Genomic DNA, 23,148 nt, shown 5'->3' with positions numbered 1-23,148 from the left:
CCCCTACCGATGACCCTCTCAAACCCCCGCCTGCCGCCAACCCGCCATCGCTGTCTGCTACCTTTGCTGGCGGGGGACCCCAACCCCCGCAAGCCGAAGTCTTCTTCCTTCGTTTGGTTTCTTGAGTCTGACGTCCTGCAGGAAGAAGACTTCGGCTGACGGGGGCTGGGGTCCCCCGCCAGCAAAGGTAGGCGACGGCGGGCGGGGGGGGGGGGGTCAAAGTTGTTGGAGGTGTCGGCAGTGGCGAGGCGGCGGGGAGGTGTCTGCAATGGGGGGGGTCGGCGGCGCCTTGGGGGGGGGCTAAAATGTGCCCCCTCACCTCGGCTCTGGCCCCCCCTACTGCTGAAGTCTGGATACGCCCCTGGTTGGTAGTACAGTTGGTGTTTAGAACACATAGTTCTAAGAAAACTTGCAAACCCAGGTTTTAATCCCAGGTCCAACATTCACTGTGTTGCCTTCATCATACCATTTAGCCCATCCGTGTTCGAAACTAAGATTGTCCGTTTTCTGGCTCTTGACTTGGAACCATTACAGAAGTGAGCACAGTGATGGTGCTTTGAAAACACTGCCAAGCAAGTGTAAATTCCAGCTTGCTCTGAAAGAATAAGTCTGCTTAAAATTGTGCTTTCTGAAAGCCAGCTGCTTTGCATTGGTCCTTGCCTACAGTGACTTCCCCTGGCCTCTCTGTCAGATGTCTTCGGCTCAAAATGTTCACGGTTCTGGGGAAGTTCCCTTCTAAAAAAGTCAATAATGGAGGGAAACAACAGCACTGTCACGAAGGAGATTTTGGTTCCACTCCTGGGTCTGCCTCACATAAGCAGTGACTCAAGCACCAAGGAGTAGCCCTGAATATCACTGGTTGACTGTTCCCATTCACTTTGAATTCAGGTTGCAGGGTGGTAAAGCTAAGAGCAACATCAGAAAATACTTTTTCACGGACATAGTAACATAGTAGATGACGGCAGAGAAAGACCTGCACGGGCCATCCAGTCTGCCCAACAAGATAACTCATATGTGCTACTTTTTGTGTATACCTAACCTTGATTTGTTTCTGCCATTTTCAGGGCACAGACTGTATAAGTCTGCCTAGCAGTAGCCCCGCCTCCCAACCACCAGCCCTGCCTCCCACCACCGGCTCTGCCACCCAATCTCCGCTACGCTTTTGAGGATCCATTCCTTCTGAACAGGATTCCTTTATGTTTATCCTACACATGTTTGAATTCCGTTACCGTTTTCATCTCCACCACCTCCCGCGGGAGGGCATTCCAAGCATCCACCACTCTCTCCGTGAAAAAATACTTCCTGACATTTTTCTTGAGTCTGCCCCCCTTCAATCTCATTTCATGTCCTCTCGTTCTACCGCCTTCCCATCTCCGGAAAAGGTTCGTTTGCGGATTAACACCTTTCAAATATTTGAATGTCTGTATCATATCACCCATGTTCAGCGTGTTTTTTCTAGCAAAAAAGGTGCCGGTACTCAAATGCCAGGCCACTCTTCAGGGGTGAGGTGATTACTGAGGGACCCACCCCACAATAGCCAGGCCTCCTGCAACCAGTCACAGAATCTATGACAAGGCAGAATTGGTGTGTAGAGCCTGAGCTCTTTCATTAAAACTTGGGGTCCTTGGGTCAATTTTAGCAGACAATGGAAAAGGTGCCGGTACTCAAATGCTAGGCCACCCTTCAGGGGTGGGGTGATCACTGAGGGACCCACCCCACAATAGCCAGGCCCCCTGCAACCGGTCGCAGAATCTATGACAAGGCAGAATTGTTGTGTAGAGCCTGAGCTCTTTCATTAAAACTTGGGATCCATGGGTCAATTTTAGCAGACAATGGAAAAGGTGCCGGTACTCAAATGCTAGGCCACCCTTCAGGGGTGGGGTGATCACTGAGGGACCCACCCCATAATAGCCAGGCCCCCTGCAACCGGTCGCAGAATCTATGACAAGGCAGAATTGGTGTGTAGAGCCTGAGCTCTTTCATTAAAACTTGGGGTCCTTGGGTCAATTTTAGCAGACAATGGAAAAGGTGCCGGTACTCAAATGCTAGGCCACCCTTCAGGGGTGGGGTGATCACTGAGGGACCCACCCCACAATAGCCAGGCCCCCTGCAACCGGTCGCAGAATCTATGACAAGGCAGAATTGGTGTGTAGAGCCTGAGCTCTTTCATTAAAACTTGGGGTCCTTGGGTCAATTTTAGCAGACAATGGAAAAGGTGCCGGTACTCAAATGCTAGGCCACCCTTCAGGGGTGGGGTGATCACTGAGGGACCCACCCCACAATAGCCAGGCCCCCTGCAACCGGTCGCAGAATCTATGACAAGGCAGAATTGGTGTGTAGAGCCTGAGCTCTTTCATTAAAACTTGGGGTCCTTGGGTCAATTTTAGCAGACAATGGAAAAGGTGCCGGTACTCAAATGCTAGGCCACCCTTCAGGGGTGGGGTGATCACTGAGGGACCCACCCCACAATAGCCAGGCCCCCTGCAACCGGTCGCAGAATCTATGACAAGGCAGAATTGTTGTGTAGAGCCTGAGCTCTTTCATTAAAACTTGGGATCCATGGGTCAATTTTAGCAGACAATGGAAAAGGTGCCGGTACTCAAATGCTAGGCCACCCTTCAGGGGTGGGGTGATCACTGAGGGACCCACCCCACAATAGCCAGGCCCCCTGCAACCGGTCGCAGAATCTATGACAAGGCAGAATTGGTGTGTAGAGCCTGAGCTCTTTCATTAAAACTTGGGGTCCTTGGGTCAATTTTAGCAGACAGTGGAAAAGGTGCCGGTACTCAAATGCTAGGCCACCCTTCAGGGGTGGGGTGATCACTGAGGGACCCACCCCACAATAGCCAGGCCCCCTGCAACCGGTCGCAGAATCTATGACAAGGCAGAATTGGTGTGTAGAGCCTGAGCTCTTTCATTAAAACTTGGGGTCCTTGGGTCAATTTTAGCAGACAATGGAAAAGGTGCCGGTACTCAAATGCTAGGCCACCCTTCAGGGGTGGGGTGATCACTGAGGGACCCACCCCACAATAGCCAGGCCCCCTGCAACCGGTCGCAGAATCTATGACAAGGCAGAATTGGTGTGTAGAGCCTGAGCTCTTTCATTAAAACTTGGGGTCCTTGGGTCAATTTTAGCAGACAATGGAAAAGGTGCCGGTACTCAAATGCTAGGCCACCCTTCAGGGGTGGGGTGATCACTGAGGGACCCACCCCACAATAGCCAGGCCCCCTGCAACCGGTCGCAGAATCTATGACAAGGCAGAATTGGTGTGTAGAGCCTGAGCTCTTTCATTAAAACTTGGGATCCATGGGTCAATTTTAGCAGACAATGGAAAAGGTGCCGGTACTCAAATGCTAGGCCACCCTTCAGGGGTGGGGTGATCACTGAGGGACCCACCCCACAATAGCCAGGCCCCCTGCAACCGGTCGCAGAATCTATGACAAGGCAGAATTGGTGTGTAGAGCCTGAGCTCTTTCATTAAAACTTGGGGTCCTTGGGTCAATTTTAGCAGACAGTGGAAAAGGTGCCGGTACTCAAATGCTAGGCCACCCTTCAGGGGTGGGGTGATCACTGAGGGACCCACCCCACAATAGCCAGGCCCCCTGCAACCGGTCGCAGAATCTATGACAAGGCAGAATTGGTGTGTAGAGCCTGAGCTCTTTCATTAAAACTTGGGGTCCTTGGGTCAATTTTAGCAGACAGTGGAAAAGGTGCCGGTACTCAGTACCCCCTCAAAAAAAGCCCTGCCCATGTTTCTCCTTTCCTCCAGGGTATTCATGTTCAGGTCAGCAAGTCCCAGTGGAGGTGGTTGAGCCAGAAAAGGTGACAGAATTCAAAAACACTTGGCATAAATACAAAGGATCCCTAAATAGAAGATAGTATCAAAACAAATCTTAAATGACTTTGTGGCTGTTGATATGATGGGCAGGACTGGTGGTTAGGAAGCAATTCCGCCTGTGGGGAAGAAAGGCCAGTGCTAGGTAGACTTCTATGGCTCGTGTCCCAAAAATGGCAAGACAAATCAAGACGGGCTGGAGTGGGGCTTTGATGGCAGCTCCAGTAGTTAGAAAGTAAGGCATGTGCTGGGCAGACTTCGACATTCTGTGTCTCAAAAATGGCCAAAACAGATCAGGATCAAGCAGGCGTATTTTATGGTACATTCATATTATGCTATGATTCCAAGTGCTGTGTATCTCAGTGGGGGAGGGGAAGACTTTTAGCAAGTAAAATGCTCAAATGTCCCAAATATTGTTTGGGGGCCTGCACACTGAGCTTGCTTTATAGCTGTACATCGACATAGAGTACACAGCTTCCTAATGCAAGCGTATCACAATATCTTAGCTCCTCAATGCATATGCAAATAAGTGGAGTGGAACAGGTGGATGTGAAGCGTCTGTTCACGCTTTCCAAAAATACTAGGACTAGGGGGCATGCGATGAAACTACAGTGTAGTAAATTTAAAACAAATTGGAGAAAAGTTTTCTTCACCCAACGCATAATTAAACTCTGGAATTCGTTCCCGGAGAACGTAGTGAAGGCGGTTAGCTTGGCAGAGTTTAAAACGGGGTTAGACGGTTTCCTAAAGGACAAGTCCATAAACCACTACTAAATGGACTTGGGGTAAATCCACAATTCCAGGAATAACATGTATAGAATGTTTGTACGTTTGGGAAGCTCACCAGGTGCCCTTGGCCTGGATTGGCCGCTGTCATGGACAGGATGCTGGGCTTGATGGACCCTTGGTCTTTTCCCAGTGTGGCATTACTTATGTACTTATGTAGTAATATTGTTAGATAGATGGTTTAATCATGAACTGATAATAAATGCGACTGTGGTCAGCCTGGATGGAGCACACAGGTCTTTATCTGCCGGTATTATTTAAAATTTTGGTGGACACCACTCTGATACCCTGTTGAACCACAGTATAGCAAGTAACCATAAACATTGCTGAGTTTTTGACACTTCCAGTTGATGCAGGGGTTTTTAAGGAAGTCGTATCTCATATCCCCTTGCCACAGGACTATCGCACTAAAGCGAGGCTTGTTTTTGAAGGGAAGGTTCATAAGACAAAGCACTGCATTAGTATGAACTGATAATAAATGTTCTTCCTCTAAGTGCACCACCTGTTCCTCTGATCCCATTCCCACCAATCTGCTTACCAACATCTCTCCTACAGTTAACCCCTCAATCTGTCACATCCTCAACCTCTCTCTCTCCACTGCCACTGTCCCTGACACCTTCAAGCACGCTGTAGTCACACCACTTCTCAAAAAACCATCACTTGACCCCACCTGTCCCTCCAACTACCGCCCTATCTCTCTTCTACCCTTCCTCTCCAAATTACTTGAACGTGCTGTCCACAGCCGCTGCCTTGACTTCCTCTCCTCTCAGGCCGTCCTCGACCCGCTTCAATCCGGCTTTCGCCCACTACACTCGACAGAAACAGCACTCTCTAAAGTCTGCAATGACCTGTTCCTTGCCAAATCCAAAGGTCACTATTCCATCCTCATCCTCCTCGACCTATCTGCCGCCTTTGACACCGTCAATCATAATTTACTTCTTGACACACTGTCCTCATTTGGGTTCCAGGGCTCCGTCCTCTCCTGGTTCTCCTCATATCTTTCCCAACGCACCTTCAGAGTATTTTCTAATGGCTCTTCTTCCACCCCCGTCCCGCTCTCTGTTGGGGTCCCTCAGGGATCTGTCCTTGGACTGCTTCTTTTCTCGATATACACCTCTTCCCTGGGCTCGTTGATCTCATCACATGGTTTCTAGTACCATCTCTATGCTGATGATACCCAGCTTTACCTCTCCACTCCCGACATCACAGTTGAAACCCAGGTCAAAGTTTTGGCCTGCCTTTCAGACATCGCTGCCTGGATGTCCAACCGGCATCTGAAACTGAACATGGCAAAGACTGAGCTCCTTGTCTTTCCACCCAAACCCTCTTCTCCTCTTCCCCCACTTTCTGTCTCTGTTGACAACGCCCTCATCCTCCCCGTCTCTTCAGCCCGCAATCTCGGAGTCATTTTTGACTCCTCCCTCTCCTTCTATGCCCATATCCAGCAGACAGCTAAGACCTGTCGCTTCTTCCTCTATAATATTAGCAAAATTTGCCCATTCCTCTCTGAACAGACCACCCGAACCCTCGTCCACTCGCTCGTTACCTCTCGTCTTGACTATTGCAACCTTCTCCTCGCTGGCCTCCCGCTTAGCCACCTATCCCCCCTTCAATCTGTCCAAAATTCCGCCGCACGTCTTATCTACCGCGTGAACCGATACTCTCATATCACCCCTCTCCTTAAGTCACTTCACTGGCTCCCGATCCGCTACCGTATACAGTTCAAGCTTCTCCTATTGACCTTCAAGTGCACTCAATCTGCAGCCCCCCATTACCTCTCTACCCTCCTCTCCCCATATGTTCCCACCCGTAACCTCCGCTCTCAGGACAAATCACTCCTTTCTGTACCCTTCTCCACCACCGCTAACTCTAGACTCCGCCCCTTCTGCCTCGCATCACCTTATGCCTGGAATAGACTTCCTGAGCCCATACGCCATGTGACCTCCCTGCCTATCTTCAAGTCCTTACTCAAATCCCATCTCTTCTCCCTTGCTTTTGGTGCCTAACCACCTTCCCATTCCTGATACCTACACTGACTACATAGTTTTTACCTTTAGATTGTAAGCTCTCTTGAGCAGGGACTGTCCTTCCCCATGTTTAAACTTGTACAGCGCTGCGTAACCCTGGCAGCGCTATAGAAATGCTAAGTAGTAGTAGTATGAATGAAGGTCCATAACATCCCCTTCCACCTATTAAGTTACCAAGTCTCATTCCGACTAGGCTTGATGCTCAAATGTCCCAAATATTGTTTGGGGGCCTGTGCACTGAGCTTGCTTTATAGCTGTACACCGACATATAGTACACAGCAATCACAAAATCTTAGCCCCTCAATGCATATGCAAATAGTATGCAAATTATCAGTGATTTAACTTGTCGCAAAAACAGTGCACACTGCTGGGGTAACAGGCAGACATTTGCTACACTGAAGGGTAAAATGTCTCACTTCCTGACTGTGCATAAGCAGTAAGTCGCACACTGAGAGGAAGGGAGAGATTTTTTTTTTTTAAAAAGCCTCCCTCTTGACCCCCTCCCTGACTGCTTTTCCAGATATCGTTGTCTGTCTTCCTCATTCCAATCCAATCTACTCTCTTATATCCCGCTAAATCCCAATCACAACTCTCTTACCTTTTCAGTCACTGGCCTCTTTTTCCTCTTACCTATATTTGCCTTCCTAACAAAAAAAAAAAGTTTGCTGCCTTTATGTATCTTCTTTCAGGTTGTTGCTCCCTCCACTTTACCGTGGAAAATGAGCAAGCAGATCACTATATTATCCAAAATATTTTATTGAAGATACCGTATATAAGACAGTTGCCCGACACAGGCCGTGTTTTGCCCACAAAAGACTACTTGCTGGTGATTTGGAAACACAACAGGACACGCTGTTTGTGCTGGGTTTTTTTTTTTTCATTTCCTTTTTCCTTGTCCTGATATGCAGTTTGCAACGAGACTGGGAGACTGGGCGGCTAAATGGCAGATGACGTTTAATGTGAGCAAGTGCAAGGTGATGCATGTGGGGAAAAAAGAACCCGAATTATAGCTACGTCATGCAAGGTTCCACGTTAGGAGTTACGGACCAAGAAAGGGATCTGGGTGTCGTCGTCGATAATACACTGAAACCTTCTGCTCAGTGTGCTGCTGCGGCTAAGAAAGCGAATAGAATGTTGGGTATTATTAGGAAAGGTATGGAAAACAGGTGTGAGGATGTTATAATGTCGTTGTATCGCTCCATGGTGCAACCGCACCTTGAGTATTGTGTTCAATTCTGGTCGCCGCATCTCAAGAAAGATATAGTAGAATTGGAAAAGGTGCAGCGAAGGGCGACTAAAATGATAGCGGGGATGGGACGACTTCCCTATGAAGAAAGACTAAGGAGGCTAGGGCTATTCAGCTTGGAGAAGAGACGGCTGAGGGGAGACATGATAGAGGTATATAAAATAATGAGTGGAGTGGAACAGGTGGATGTGAAGCGTCTGTTCACGCTTTCCAAAAATACTAGGACTAGGGGGCATGCGATTAAACTACAGTGTAGTAAATTTAAAACAAATCTGAGAAACGTTTTCTTCACCCAACGTGTAATTAAACTCTGGAATTCATTGCCGGAAAATGTGGTGAAGGCGATTAACTTAGCAGAGTTTAAAAAGGGGTTGGACGGTTTCCTAAAGGACAAGTCCATAAACCGCTACTAAATGGACTTGGAAAAATCCAAAATTCCAGGAATAATATGTATAGAATGTTTGTACGTTTGGGAAGCTCGCCAGGTGCCCTTGGCCTGGATTGGCCGCTGTCGTGGACAAGATGCTGGGCTCGATGGACCCTTGGTCTTTTCCCAGTGTGGCATTACTTATGTACTTATGTACTTATGTAGATACAGATTAGCCCCTGACGCAGCCCTTTTGTGGGCGAAACACGGCCTGTGTCGGGCAACTGTCTTATATATGGTATCTTCAATAAAATATTTTGGATAATATACTGATCTGGTTGCTCATTTTCCACATTGGATTTCGCAGATCATTTGCCTTGCTGTTTTCTGGGGTCCTCCACTTTACCTACATTTTCCAATCCTGCTCACAATTCCTAGAGACATTTCCCCTTGTTAAGAAAGGTTTCTTAAAGTCCAGGAACTTCACCCTTGAATAAACCCCCCACTGCCTATGATCTAATACTGAATCACACCATCCACTGACCAGCGGAACCAAGCGATCGCCTACCACCATGACATCCGAAAGTTCCTCCCATTTGTAAGCACCAAGCTCAATATGGCCTCCCACCCAGGTTCTATCACTAGTTGGCCAAGGCAAGTCTTCCGTAGAGAATCCAGGATCCTCCAACTTCCAGACGACGTTACAGCCAGATTATCCCAATCTACACCTGGCAAACAAAAGTGTATCCCTCTTTCATAGCAATTTTATGAAAACTTTCTATTTCTTTTGACTGTGAGGAAGGTCTGGATATCACTCCAATATCAACAGTTCTTTTCTCTCTTTCCATGTCTATACCCTGCCTTCTCAACCATTTGGGCGTTTATATTGCACTTAACCAACAAAGCTCAAAGTGGATCACAATATGAATAAAAAAAAATCCCAATTGATTGTATTATAATTTGATATCATATCATATATTCATAATCCCATATTAATAAAAGCAATAGGGACTCTCCGTGACGACATCACATATATGCAGTCAGTTTCTAAACATACATTTTATGGTCTCATTAACCAACTCACCGTACAAACCTACATTTCATATACCCACAGCACAATATCCTGGGTAGTAGACGGCCATTTGTAAAAACACATTACAATCCCTTACAGAGAGGCTTTTGAAACTACCCTGTTTTAAACAGGATAACAATCCAACAATTTGGGCACCACATTAGGGGTTGAAATGCTTTGTCTTGTGCTAAATCTTTAGTGTTAATACAGAAGTGATTATATTACTCTGTGATAAATCAACGGGGATTGTTTTATTTCATTTGAAAAGTGCTATACAGGACATTCCAAGACTCATGACTTCTCCCCATTAATGATCTATTTCTTATCTTTACCTTACAACATGTACTCTTAGGGGAAAGTATAAGTCAGCATTATATATCATTTCGTACATAAAGCCGCTCCTCCTCCTCGCTTCCTTCCCCAGCCTTCTTGAATAACTACCTCTGTATGAGCTGAGCCTGAAAATGAGCAGATAACACCTTCAACTGGAATTCTGCTCAGTGATAAGCTTTGCCTGCAGTTCAATTATTGTGTTTTGGTTTAAATTACAGTGTACACACTTTCAAATTGGTAAGATTATATGCCTGTCAGCGGCAGGAATAAAAAGGGCTTTGGAAAAGAGGTGAACATCAAATAGCAAAGATATGGCTTATCAAAAAGTTCATTCCAATAAAAATATTGTGAAGTTTAGAAAGGAGGATGTTAACATGCTCCCTTAACAGGGAGAGTGTCAACTACCTTCCTTTGCGTGGCCCTTTAGTAAGCCCCCCCCCCCATTCTCTCGCCATCAACCCCTGCGTTCCTCCCCCCACCTCGGTGCCTTCACCGCTAGAATTTCTCCATCTAAGTAAACACAGAACACACAGACAACCGGCCTCAGCTTTGTTTATCATCAGAGAACATCCGTCTAACATAATGCACCAGCACCCGAGTTCAATCACAGAAACCAATCTGCAAAATAACAGAACTCGAATCATGATAGCCAAGTAGCTTGCTCGGTCACTGTGACCACTGTTCACAGCTGAGGCTTAAGGAGCCAGCAAAGACTCCCTTGCCACAATGCCAGGTCGGATGACCCACCATCTCACCTTAATTTCCACTGCAAGGTGAAAATTAAGGAGTGTTACTTATTACCCCCAAACTCCCCCAGGGAGGTGGTGGAGATGAAAACGGTAACGGAACTCAAAAATGCGTGGGATAAACATAAAGGAATCCTGTTCGGAAAGAAGGGATCCTCAGAAGCTTAGCGGAGATTGGGTGGCAGAGCCGGTGGTGAGAGGCGGGGCTAGTGGTTGGGAGGCGGGGCTAGTGCTGGGCAGACTTCTACGGTCTGTGCCCTGAAAATGGCAGATACAAATCAAGGTCAGGTATACACATAAAGTAGCACATATGAGTTTATCTTGTTGGGCAGACTGGATGGACCGTACAGGTCTTTCTCTGCCGTCATCTACTATGTTACTATGTAAATAGCCCAAATTAGCTCAGGCAACTGCCAGCTGCCACAACCAAGATCCTTCAAGCAAATTTTTGGATAGGATGACAAAAAATGGGGGAGGGGGAGGCACGACCTACGTATACACCCTAAGAAAAGGCAGAGGGAGGGATGGAGGGTGGCAACACCACCTCCAAGGATCAAGGGAACCAGCTTGGGCCTCGGGCTGCTATAGTAAAAAAGAGACCACACTCTCCTCTCTTCCCGGTAAACCCTTTAATCACAGGCCAGAACTTTGTTGCCACAGTCAATTCAAATAAAGGCTGCCCAATCCCGATGTAGTATTCCTTAGAGAAACACCCCTGTACTACCACAATCCCCCACCCCACACAACCTAAAACAATCAGTTATTCTCTGGTTCAGGGCTGTTCACCCCCTATTGAGGTTTGGGTGGGGGGTGCTCGGGACCATGCTCTCATCCTTCAGACATTAAGTTTTAAAAGGAGCATTTGCCAGGAACTTGCTAAACCAACATCTCAGCAAATAAAAATCTATCCAGTGTGCACTCAGAGGGGATTAAAGACAAAACCCAGCAAAAGCAACAGACTTACATCATGAAAGATGACTGGTCCCTTGCTGGAGAGCTGAGGGGGCTGTTGGGGGCTCCCATTCTTGCCAAGCTTTGCTGACAACAGACACATAGTCAGCATCTCTGTGCACGCCATCATGTTCACAGATCTGAATAGATTTGATGAGCTGGATCCAGACACCGTCTCCAGAAGTCGTCACCCTGTCACAAACACACCGTTTTGTAAGCTCTGCTCCTTGCCTGCAGTCTCAGATGCTGCTAAAGACTGAACAACACAGCTGCAGAGGACTAAAGCACTGAGCTTCCCAAGCCTTCAAGGTAACTTCGCCTGGGCTTCCAGGCCCCTCCCCTGAATGACTGTGATTGGTCACCAGCTGTGACAGACAGGACCAGCTCTGAAGAACCCCCCTGATTATCTATTCTTATGGATCTTTTTTCCAAGACCAACTATTGCTTCGATTCCTTTAAGGCGCTGACAGTAGTTTACATGAAAGAATACATGTAAGGCATGAAGATGCCACAAACAGATAGTAACATAGTAACATAGTAGATGACGGCAGAAAAAGACCTGCATGGTCCATCCAGTCTGCCCAAGATAAACTCATACGTGTATACCTTACCTTGAATTTGTACCTGTCCCCCTCAGGGCACAGACCGTACAAGTCTGCCCAGCAGTATTTCCCGCCTCCCAACCACCAGTCCCGGCCCCCACCACCGGCTCCGGCACAGACCGCACAAGTCCGCCCTCCCCTATCCTAGCCTCCCAACCACCAACCCCTCTTCCCCCCCACCTGCTCCGCCACCCAATTTCAGCTAAGCTTCTGAGGATCCATTCCTTCTGCACAGGATTCCTTTATGCACATCCCACGCATGTTTGAATTCCGTTACCAATGAACAATGGACTGGAGTGAGATTTCTTAGAACAGGGTTTGGTCATAATTAAATATGCTTGCCTTAAGAACATAAGAATTGCTTTACGGGGTCAGACCAGGGGTCCATCCAGGTCACATGTACCTGGCAGAATCCCAAATAGTAGAAAGATTCCCTAGGCTGCCAACCCCTAGGATAAGCAGTGACTTTCCTAAGGTCCATCTTAATTATATTAATACCTTAATAACCATAATAATAATAATAATACCTTTCAATCTACAAGTTTCAACATATAGGAAATAAGCTATATGAGGACAGACAAGAAACAGAGACCCAGGAATAGAACAAAATTGTGCAAAGCAAGTTAAAGTCTCAAAACACCAATAAAGTCTTATGGGGCTGTTTTTCTTTCGTAAAGCTCTGGTGCAAAGCTTTGTCAGTTCTAGCCAGGATTAGTGGAAAGTTTGCTGCCTGTGGGCAAGTTGGAAATATTCATAGATTAGATTCGGTGAGAAAGAGCAGAGGCTGACCTCGTGCATTAAACAGCAGAAGAGTTTATGATGTGCTTAACCCCTGTATGCTGGAGTGAACAGTTTTATAGCAAGGACACAGTATCTCCGAACAGTGAATTTTCAACAGGGGGTGTGTGTCTATTTATTCATTTTAAAATTTCCATTCTGCCTACAATTAAGCAGATCACAATGAAAACATACACAGGTCAAACTCATCTTATACGGTCTGTGCCAGAGCCGATGCTGGGAGGCGGGGATAGTGCTGGGCAGACTTGTACAGTCTGTGCCCTGAAAAAGACAGATACAAATCAAGGTAATGTATACACAAAAAAGTGGCACATTTCTTGGGCAGACTGGATGGACCGTGCAGGTCTTTTTCTGCCGTCATCTACTATGTTGCTATGTTATGTTATCTTACATCAATCAAACCAGAAATATCAGCCCCATGCTTTCAGAAACAGATGTGTCTTCAGTAGTTTGGGAAACGATGCCATACTGCTACACAGTGTTAAAACCCCAGGTAAAGTGTTACAAACCTGCGGCCCATCAGTGGAAAATGCCACATTGAGTACAAGCATATTTCACAACATACAAGTCCCCAGTTGCTAGTAACCTTCACATTCTCTGACCACAAGGCCCTTAAGGGCTGATACACAGAAATAACTTCTTTGAGATACCACAGAGCACATTCTGAATACAGCGCCTGATGAATCAAACATGCAGTCTTATACAATACTCCAAATTGAATAGGCATCCAATGCAGTGCATGATGAACAGGTGAAACATGTTCAAACTGAGACGTTTCACTCAGCAATCGAGCCTCAGCATTCTGGATCGCCTGCAAATCCTGGATTAAGCAATACCCAGATACCGCGCATTGCAGAAATCAATGCGAGAGATCACACAAATTCTGAACCACATGCCTAAAGATATGCTTTGCTAACATCGGTTTTAACCTGGTCAACAAATGAAGCTGAAAAAAAGGCAGATCGAACCACAGACAATACCTGATCTTGCATAGACAACTGTGAGTCTAAAATCACACCCAATACGCGCATCTTGTCCTTCAATTCGATCTCACCCAGCCCCACCGACTGGCATTGGAACAGATCCTCGTCCTTCCCAAAAAACATCAATTCAGATTTATTAAAATTTAAAACAAGCCTATCAGAATGCATCTATCCTATGACAGCTATCATATACAAGTCAACTTGTACATGTCAAATACAATATGTCAAATACAAATATGTCAAATACATATAGACTGCCCCAATCTGCCTGACCTATCAAATTGACTGTACATTTGTCTCTTAGATTGTAAGCTCCTTGAGCAGGGACTGTCCTTCCATGTTAAATTGTACAGCGCTGCGTAACCCTAGTAGCACTTTAGAAATGTTAAGTAGTAGTAGTAGTAGTAACTTGTATATGTCAAATACAAGTCAACTTATGCATCCAGCTTCTCCTACATAAGCACACAATTATGGAATGCATTACCAAAAGCTGTGAAAACAACGTACGACCACCTTAACTTCCGGAAATTACTAAAGACCTACCTGTTCGGAAAGGCATACCCTCCCGACCCAACAAGTGACTGAACCCTGCAACACAACGTAACCAAAGCTCATAATGAACACTATATAACTCTTCTTCTCTGCGATTCCCAATGTGATTGTAACATACGAACCTTTCTGACTATAACATCACTAACGGAGTTGGCGATCGCCTTCACGATACCATGTAAGCCACATTGAGCCTGCAAATAGGTGGGAAAATGTGGGGTACAAATGTAATAAATAAATAATTAAATACACTGATACAATTTGTCATGTAGCCCAGTCAGACCCCCCCCCCCCCCCTCGCACCGGAAAGAAAAATTGAACATTGTCTGCATAAATCCTATGCTCAACCTGTAAATCTCTAAAAACTGCACCCACAGATGACATATAAATATTAAACAACAAAGCAGAGAGAGAGACGACCCCTGCGGACCACCTCTAGACCCTGGTAACACATGGGATGTCTGCTCCTTACTAAACACCTGCAAATACCTCCCCTTCAAGAAAGAAGAGAACCTATCCAGTCTCCTTCAACTTGACTAACGGTAGATCAACATCTATTGTGTGAAAGGCTGACACATCCAGTGAAACAAGGTAGGAAGTTACACCCTTATCAATTCCTTGCCTTATCACATCCAGGGATGACATCAGCAAAGTCTCAACACCTATGTCCGGTTCAAAAACTGGGTTGGTGTTATTGTACAGTCCCTAATCATTGGGGTGTTGCACTCGCACACAACACTGCTATTGTTCTCAAGTACTTTACAGGCTGCTGATGTAAGAAATACAAAACAAACTGCCAGTGCTAAACTTACACCTACGTTAAAATACTGGTGTCAAACGCGGATTACTTGCTTAGCATAGCTGCAACCGCCAATTTTTCAACGCAGCTAAAGCAACACATTGGACTCTACCGTTTCCTTAAGTCAGTTTCATGGGAGCCCCCAGCCAAGTCTATCACAGCATGGAAGCCCTTTCAGGTTAGACACAGCCGTACTGACCTGCCTCATCTTGGGACCTTAACCCATGCAGAGGAAGTTGATGAGGACAACTGCATTGACCTGAAATTAGAAAGGAGCAGTAGATCTCACTGGTCCCATTCACAGCTGCTTTGGACGCTGTATCAGAAGAGAAAAACAGATCTTAGAGTCACTGTGGGTGCTATGTTGAAACTATTGGTTCAGTATGCAACAGAGGGCAAAAAAAAAATCAGAATAAAAAAGGCACAAAATCATTGTAAACACTCTACAATAATAGAACCAGGGGACATAAGATGAAGCTAGAATGTGGTAGATTTAAAACAAATAGGAGAAAGTTTTTCTTTACTCAGCGCGTAGTTAGACTCTGGAACTCATTGCCAGAAAATGTAGTGACAGCAGTTGGCATTGCTGAGTTTAAAGGGGGTTTGGACAGATTCCTGAAGGAAAAGTCCATTGAACATTATTAATTTAAATTTGTTTTGTTTGGGTTTTTGCCAGGTTCTTGAAGCCTGGATTGGCCACTGTCAGAGACAGGATGCTGGGCTTGATGGACCCTTGATCTTTTCCCAGTATGGTGGTGCTTATGTTCTTATGTACAAAATCACACAAACCAATTGCAGTTTTAAAAAAAAACCCTTATTTTCAAAATATTCAAATGGAACACCACACCCCAAATCATTTTAGAAAATGAAAAGTATCATCCCGAGGCAATTGTGGATACGACCTATTGAAAAGGCAAAATAATCATTTACCTCCCTTACACTCTTTATATCCCCTCCGTACAAGGATAATGCCCAATCTGTTTTGGACCTCTTTTGATCTCCCCGATAAAACTGTGATAAGCAAAACTAAAGGCTGGGTTACAGGATAAGAAGAGCTTGATAACTAGAGGAGGATAAAACGAAATTCCATAATTGGATGAGAGAGATAGAGAAAAGGTTGATTACCATTTGAATGCAGCAAGAAAGGACTTTATACGTCAACTGTTCAGCTAAGTCATCATTGAATTGTTATATGTTTTACAAAGACTGTGTTTTATAATGGTTATTTCAATTAAGAAATAACGAAAGATCGGATTGTGCTTAGTAACTTGTACGTAGGGTTGGCATTAGCATTATTATAATCTTATTTAAGCTCAATCTTTCCTCTTTCAATCACCTTTCATTTATATATGCAAAGTCAATTTTGTTACCCCAGAATGGGTTGGGGAGGATAAATTGACATGAGTACAAGTATTTGTTTTCATGGCTTAAAAAGAATGTAGAAAGTTTAGCAAATACGTCTAAAAAGAAATATTTATCAACACAATTTGTGATTAATACATGACTGAGCCTTGAGCTATCAGACATTGCCTTTAAGGTATGTACTTTGCCAGGTATGTATTACCCAAGAAGTGCTACTGACCAGGGCCAGTCAGCAGAAATTATTACAAACCACTGGTCTGGATAGCGCCAAGGCAGCCTGTGAGCAGAGCAAGGGTTATCCCCGGACTTATCTGGTTAGCAGGCAGAACATTGCAGCTAACTTGATAAGTATCTGAAGTTAGGACAGCAAAAAGGGTGTTTGCACAAATGGCAACCAAAATACCTCCTCTTAAAATGCTATAACCCACCAAGAACAAGACCCTGTTTCAGGAAAGGGGACTTGATATACCACCTTTCTGTGGTATTTTGCAACTGCATTCAAAGCAGTTTACATATATTCAGGTACTTATTTTGTACCAGGGGCAATGGAGGGTTAAGTGACTTGCCCAGAGTCACAAGGAACTGCAGTGGGAATTGAACCCAGTTCCCCAGGATCAAAGTCTACTGCACTAACCACTAGGCTACTCCTCCACTCCTTCAAGGTCCTTGAAAATCATACACATCAATGTGAGGAGGGGATGAGTAGAAGAAGATAGGACACCCCCAAGAAGTCCAGCAAGGAAAACAGAGCAGAGACTCAAGCGAGTTACCAGCACATGGAACACAAAAATGAACAATCTACTCACAAGAACAAAATTTCACAAGGAAAGCAAATCATTGTATTCAAAGAGACTGAGTAAAAGATGGATTTTTATACTAATATATGTTGGCAACCTGTTGAAATTCCTTGCGGAGGCAGGGAATGACAAGTGGAATAATAAAAGCATTAGATGAAAATTTCAAGACAAAACTGCTAGGAGATTTAACACAATACCTAGGAACAAAAGTAGAGAAAGAAGAGGCTGAGCACAGCAGTCTCAGTCAAAAACATAAAATCAGAGAGATTCCTAGAAATAAGGATTTACGTGACCATAATTCCAGTCCGACAAAAGCATCTTTTTTACAGGGCAATTTTAACAAAACCAGAGTAAATGATGTTGATGTACTTTGTAAAAGGTAAAAAGGTAGGTTTCTCATTGCAAAACACAATACATTTTTTTTACACTGTAAAAAAAATCGCTGCCTTAGAAATGAATACAAGCTGTTTGTCTGTGGCCTAGATTCTCTCCTGCCTTGGGAAAATCAGACAGCAGAGCTCAACAAGGAAAGCACATTGCAAACGGTATCGAGCAAGAACAACGGGATTTTGAAAAAGCCAAAGCGGTAGGTGTAGGTTGGTGGGCTGGAGTCTGCGTAGCAAAAGAAGAAGGACAACAAGTCTCCATTCTATATCAATTCTTCATGACAAAGAAATATGCAGAGCCACCAATGAGTCTATAGAGCTGCTGTTGACTTTGCTTTCTTTAGCTTCCATTGCAACGTGTTCTTATGTCTTGGCCCTTTGTCCATGTCGGCTGCATTCTATGACCACGGTAAACCAGGCAGGCAAAATGCCCTACACATTTATACCTGGGAAATACTAGCATGTAAGGGGTCTAATTTTCATGAAAGAGTTAAATTGATCTAACACCCAAAGTCAAAAGCCAACTTGCTATTCAAGGCATTGACAATTTATCTCAGCAGGGTAGCAGACTTCTGCATTCCATGCTCAGTCAGTCATTACAATGCACTTCTACAGCGGAGTAGCAGTCTCATTTCTTCTGTTTACCATGCTGAGAGTCTGGTTAGGAATAGAGAAACTGCTGTTGCCTTAAAAGTTAGTATGTTTCTTGGCTACTACTACTTAACATTTCTGGAGCGCTACTAGGGTTACGCAGCGCTGTACAAATTAACAAATAAGGACAGTCCCTGCTCAGAAGAGTTTACAATATAAAGGACGAAATGTCAAGTTGGGGTAGTTTAGATTTCCTGAGAAGAGGTGTAGTGATTAGGTGCCGAAGGCGACATTGAAGAGGTGGGCTTTGAGCAATGATTTGAAGATGGGTAGGGAGGGGGCCCGGCGTATGGGCTCAGGGAGTTTGTTCCAAGCACGGGGTGAAGCGAGGCAGAAAGGGCGAAGCCTAGAGTTGGCGGTGGTGGAGAAGGGTACTGAAAGGAGGGATTTGTCTAGAGAGCGGAGGTTACGGGTGGGGACATAAGGGGAGATGAGAGTAGAGAGGTAAGGAGGGGCTGCAGATCGAGTGCATTTGTAGGTGAGTAGGAGAAGCTTGAACTGTATGCGGTATCTGATCGGAAGCCAGTGAAGTGACTTGAGGAGAGGGGTGATATGAGTATATCGGTTGAGGCGGAAGATAAGACGTGCGGCCGAGTTCTGGATGGACTGAAGGGGGGATAGATGGCTAAGTGGGAGGCCGGTGAGGAGTAGGTTGCAGTAGTCAAGGCGAGAGGTAATGAGAGAGTGGATGAGAGTTCGAGTGGTGTGCTCGGAGAGGAGGGGGCGAATTTTGCTAATGTTATACATTCATTGTTATACATAATGCTACACATTCATTAGGGACCAACAAAACAAGCACTGCATGTATGAATACTGCTATAGTCATTGTGACAAGCCTTCTAGTATTGTGCAAATTTGTGCAGAAAATTCAATTACAAAATGCCTGCATTTGGTTTTATAGCATTGCTATAATATTCATCTCTTTCTAGCCCTCTCTATTTCCATTCTCTTCCCCACTCCATTCCCATTAATCTCTTTTTTGCTATTCCCATCACCTCCTCTTTCCCCAATACTCTCACCACCAATCATCTCTCTCGCTCCCTCTTCCCCCATTGTACTGCTACTTCACAGCTGTTCCCAGCCACTATGGATGACCATTGACCACACTGTTACCATGTCTCCTTCTGCTGGCCCATGCGAGCCACTGCTGAACCAGCCTTCACTGATGCTCCGCTTCTGGCCCAACCCACCACTGATCTTACCTCTACTGCAGCCCTGCTTCCAGTATACATATATTATAGTTTCATGCCTAGGGTAGGATTTTTTTCCCCCCTTTCATGCATCCTGTGGACCCCTTGTGATGGTCTCACTGAACACCACCGGTCTATGAATCTCAAGGGGAAACCACTGGTTTACACCATTTTGATAGTCATAGGTAACCAGGGGAGAGCACTAGATGAATTTCAGTAGGTCTGGGCCCTAATCATGGCTGGACAGATAGGCCAGCACCAAGCAGACTTCTACAGTCTGTGCCCTGATCGTGGATGGACAGAATTGGATGGGCCGGAGTGAGGCTTCGATGACAACTTCAGTAGTTGGAGAACAAGGCCAGTGCCGGGCAGATTTCTATGGTCTGAGCCCTGAAAATGGCAAGGACAAATCAAGATCAAGTAGGCATATGTAGTATCACATCATACCTTATGCTATGAGTTTATCTTGGGCAGACTGGATGGACCATACTGGTCTTTATCTGCCGTCATCTACTAGGTTACTATGTTAGAAATTGATTAAATGGGAGGTTAAGAAGGATAGTGGTAAGTGGAACTCACTTCAGGAAAGAGGTCTGGTGCTTTTCAACATTTTCATACGCAGTATTGCAGAAGACGTTTTGGAAATGTTTTCCATTTAGCAGATGACAACAACATTTGCAAGAGGGTGGAAGGTGTAGAAGACATAAGGAGGTACTTAGTGAAGCCTGAGCAATGGTCTAGAGAGCAGTGATATTCCCTGATGATCACTGAGGGCTGCAAGAAAGTTGGATTGAATATGCATGAGAAAGATTTGCATTGCATACTATCCCCACTGTTTGCAAACCTCTCTCATGCATAGTCATTAATTTAACCCTTTAGTGTCCAATGTTCCTGTAATAAGCCATATGGGAACAGATTGATGGGAACATTGGACACTAAAGGGTTAATTAAAGATATATTGAAAATCCAAACTATTTGCAGCCCTTGAAGTCCAGAAGTAAAACCACTGATCTAGAATCTGGCAGCTAAGATTTAATAGTCCGTGGAGACCCCTGGAGCTCCACTGGGATATATTTTCTGTCTACAGAGGAAAACCAGGGAATTTTCTAGAGCTGAGAGGATCCAAGAGTGGGGCAAAAGTATAAAAATAAAGATTCAGTGAGCCCATGAGAGGGGTCATTAACCAGGAAGCAGGAGGTTGCATTCTCTACTGTTCCAGGGAAGGGTGGATCTTTCATTCCCATGAGGACAGTGGTTTGCTCCACTCACTCAAGTCAGAAGAGGGATTCATTTAGAACAATGTTCAAGGAAATAGAAGCTTGGTCCCTAACAGCATTGCTGATCAACAAAGCGATCTGCTGAAATTTTGTCTGTTAAAGAAGGAGAAGAAGACAGGCATAGTTTTCTTGGGGTCAAGAAAGAAAATTTCCATTGGGAACATTAGGAGACCCAGGTTTCTTTCAGGGATGGCTCCAGAAATTTGAGATTTGCATTTCAAATGAATTCTGCATAGGTTCCTCCCCCTCCCCCTTTAAGAAATGTGTGTTTTGTTTTAAAGTGAATTTGTAGAATGTACAGAATATTTTCCTGTGTTTGTCTCAGCTTTTTTTCAATTGATTTGTGAAGCCTTATTAGTAAAATTCCTTTTAGTTTGGAACAAACTTCCTGAAGTTTTAAGTGCAAGAGCGATTGTGAGCACCCCTTGGTCTGCCCTCACACCTCAATACCAGACACTGTAGTAAGAAGAATAGTTACACTGAAAAAGGTTCATGCATTTGGGTTGCAAAATCTCAAAGCAGTACAATAGGGGGGAGTGGTATATAGTTTTCTCCTACATTGCTCTTTATATAGTCACTCCATAAGGTCATTGTGTGGCTTCTGTTCACCTGCAGCCCTTCTCTGCATGGCTTCCTCATGAGCCTGCCCTAAGCACTGATCACATGATTCTAAGAGCCAACTAGTATTCAGAGGGGGATTTCAAATCTTCCCCAAGCTTGGAATTTGGTTAGAGATGGGGAAAGAAAGTGCTGGCTGTGACTTTCCTGCAGGGACTCCACAGCCAGTATCTCAGCTGGGCTGGACCACAACATCTGTAATTGACTGGGAGCTGCAGCATCATTCACTGTATAATCATTGTTATTATTTAATTCATTTTATTTTAAAAAAATTCATATCTGTTCTCACAGCTATCAAAATGGTTCACCATGTTATGCAGTAACAATAAAATAAACCCAAAACAATAAAGAAGAAAGAAACACAAAGGATTGCAATGTAGCAGGACTTAAATCTTCCCGTCTTCTGGAAGATTCTAGAGTCCCAGTTCCTTGCTCAGATCTTGTGTGCAGCGTGAGGAAATGGTCTTCCCGTCTGTTCTTCAGTGGGTAGGGGGTATCTCTCTTCCTGCATTTTGGAGTGGTGGGGATATTAGAGTGGGAGTGTATACAGCAAATATATGCCTAGGTTAGGGTAATAATCACACCTAGCATCGCCAACTAGATCCAGATTCACCAGACAGGGTTTATCCAGGCCTGGGTTTATCTCATTGCATGCAGGGACTTGTAGTCCTTATGAGATGCAAGTCCATGTATGTAATGGGGCTGGATCAACCCTGTTGGGTAAACTGAATCCAGCTGGCAACTTTAATCACATCTGGTCCCTGTGTCTCTTATGTGTTGATAACTATTCTGGAAAAATAAAACCTGTTGTAAAAATGGGAAAAAATAAGAATACTGCAAGCCTCATACACTGAGCAGGAAATTAGTTCCTAATTTATTATAGATCCGATAACTATCTGTGATTTACCTAGCACAGTGGTTCCCAAACCTGGTCCTGGAGGCACCCCAGCCAATCAGGTTTTCAGGATATCCACAATGAATATTCATGAGAAATATTTGCATGCATTGTCTCCACTGCATGCAAATCTCTGTCATAAGTACATAAGTACATAAGTAGTGCCATACTGGGAAAGACCAAAGGTCCATCTAGCCCAGCATCCTGTCACCGACAGTGGCCAATCCAGGTCAAGGGCACCTGGCACGCTCCCCAAACGTAAAAACATTCCAGACAAGTTATACCTAAAAATGAGGAATTTTTCCAGTCCATTTAATAGCGGTCTATGGACTTGTCCTTTAGGAATCTATCTAACCCCTTTTTAAACTCCGTCAAGCTAACCGCCCGTACCACGTTCTCCGGCAATGAATTCCAGAGTCTAATTACACGTTGGGTGAAGAAAAATTTTCTCCGATTCGTTTTAAATTTACCACACTGTAGCTTCAACTCATGCCCTCTAGTCCTAGTATTTTTGGATAGCGTGAACAGTCGCTTCACATCCACCCGATCCATTCCACTCATTATTTTATACACTTCTATCATATCTCCCCTCAGCCGTCTCTTCTCCAAGCTGAAAAGCCCTAGCCTTCTCAGCCTCTCTTCATAGGAAAGTCGTCCCATCCCCACTATCATTTTCGTCGCCCTTCGCTGTACCTTTTCCAATTCTACTATATCTTTTTTGAGATACGGAGACCAGTACTGAACACAATACTCCAGGTGCGGTCGCACCATGGAGCGATACAACGGCATTATAACATCCGCACACCTGGACTCCATACCCTTCCTAATAACACCCAACATTCTATTCGCTTTCCTAGCCGCAGCAGCACACTGAGCA

General features: G+C 44.9%; 1 protein-coding gene across 2 annotated transcripts in view; it reads right to left on the bottom strand.

Moving 5' to 3' along the window:
• Nucleotides 1-21,355, bottom strand: part of NECAB3 (N-terminal EF-hand calcium binding protein 3) — a 145,172-nt gene extending 123,817 nt beyond the window's left edge. The window contains exon 1 of one of the 2 annotated variants that reach the window (XM_030212374.1): nt 21,317-21,355. In XM_030212374.1, the coding sequence (XP_030068234.1) occupies nt 21,317-21,349 (33 nt within the window). In that variant the 5' untranslated portion in view covers nt 21,350-21,355. Of the gene's footprint in view, nt 1-11,377; nt 11,602-21,316 lie in introns of those variants that run through there. The other variant, XM_030212373.1, reaches the window with a different exon arrangement.
• Nucleotides 21,356-23,148: the final 1,793 nt, after the last annotated feature.

This window comes from Microcaecilia unicolor, chromosome 8 (genome assembly GCF_901765095.1).
Source record: "Microcaecilia unicolor chromosome 8, aMicUni1.1, whole genome shotgun sequence".
In the NCBI taxonomy this organism is placed as follows: Eukaryota; Metazoa; Chordata; class Amphibia; order Gymnophiona; family Siphonopidae; genus Microcaecilia; species Microcaecilia unicolor.
The sequence above is the reverse complement of the archived record's forward strand: the minus strand, read 5'-3'. Positions and strand labels throughout refer to the sequence as shown.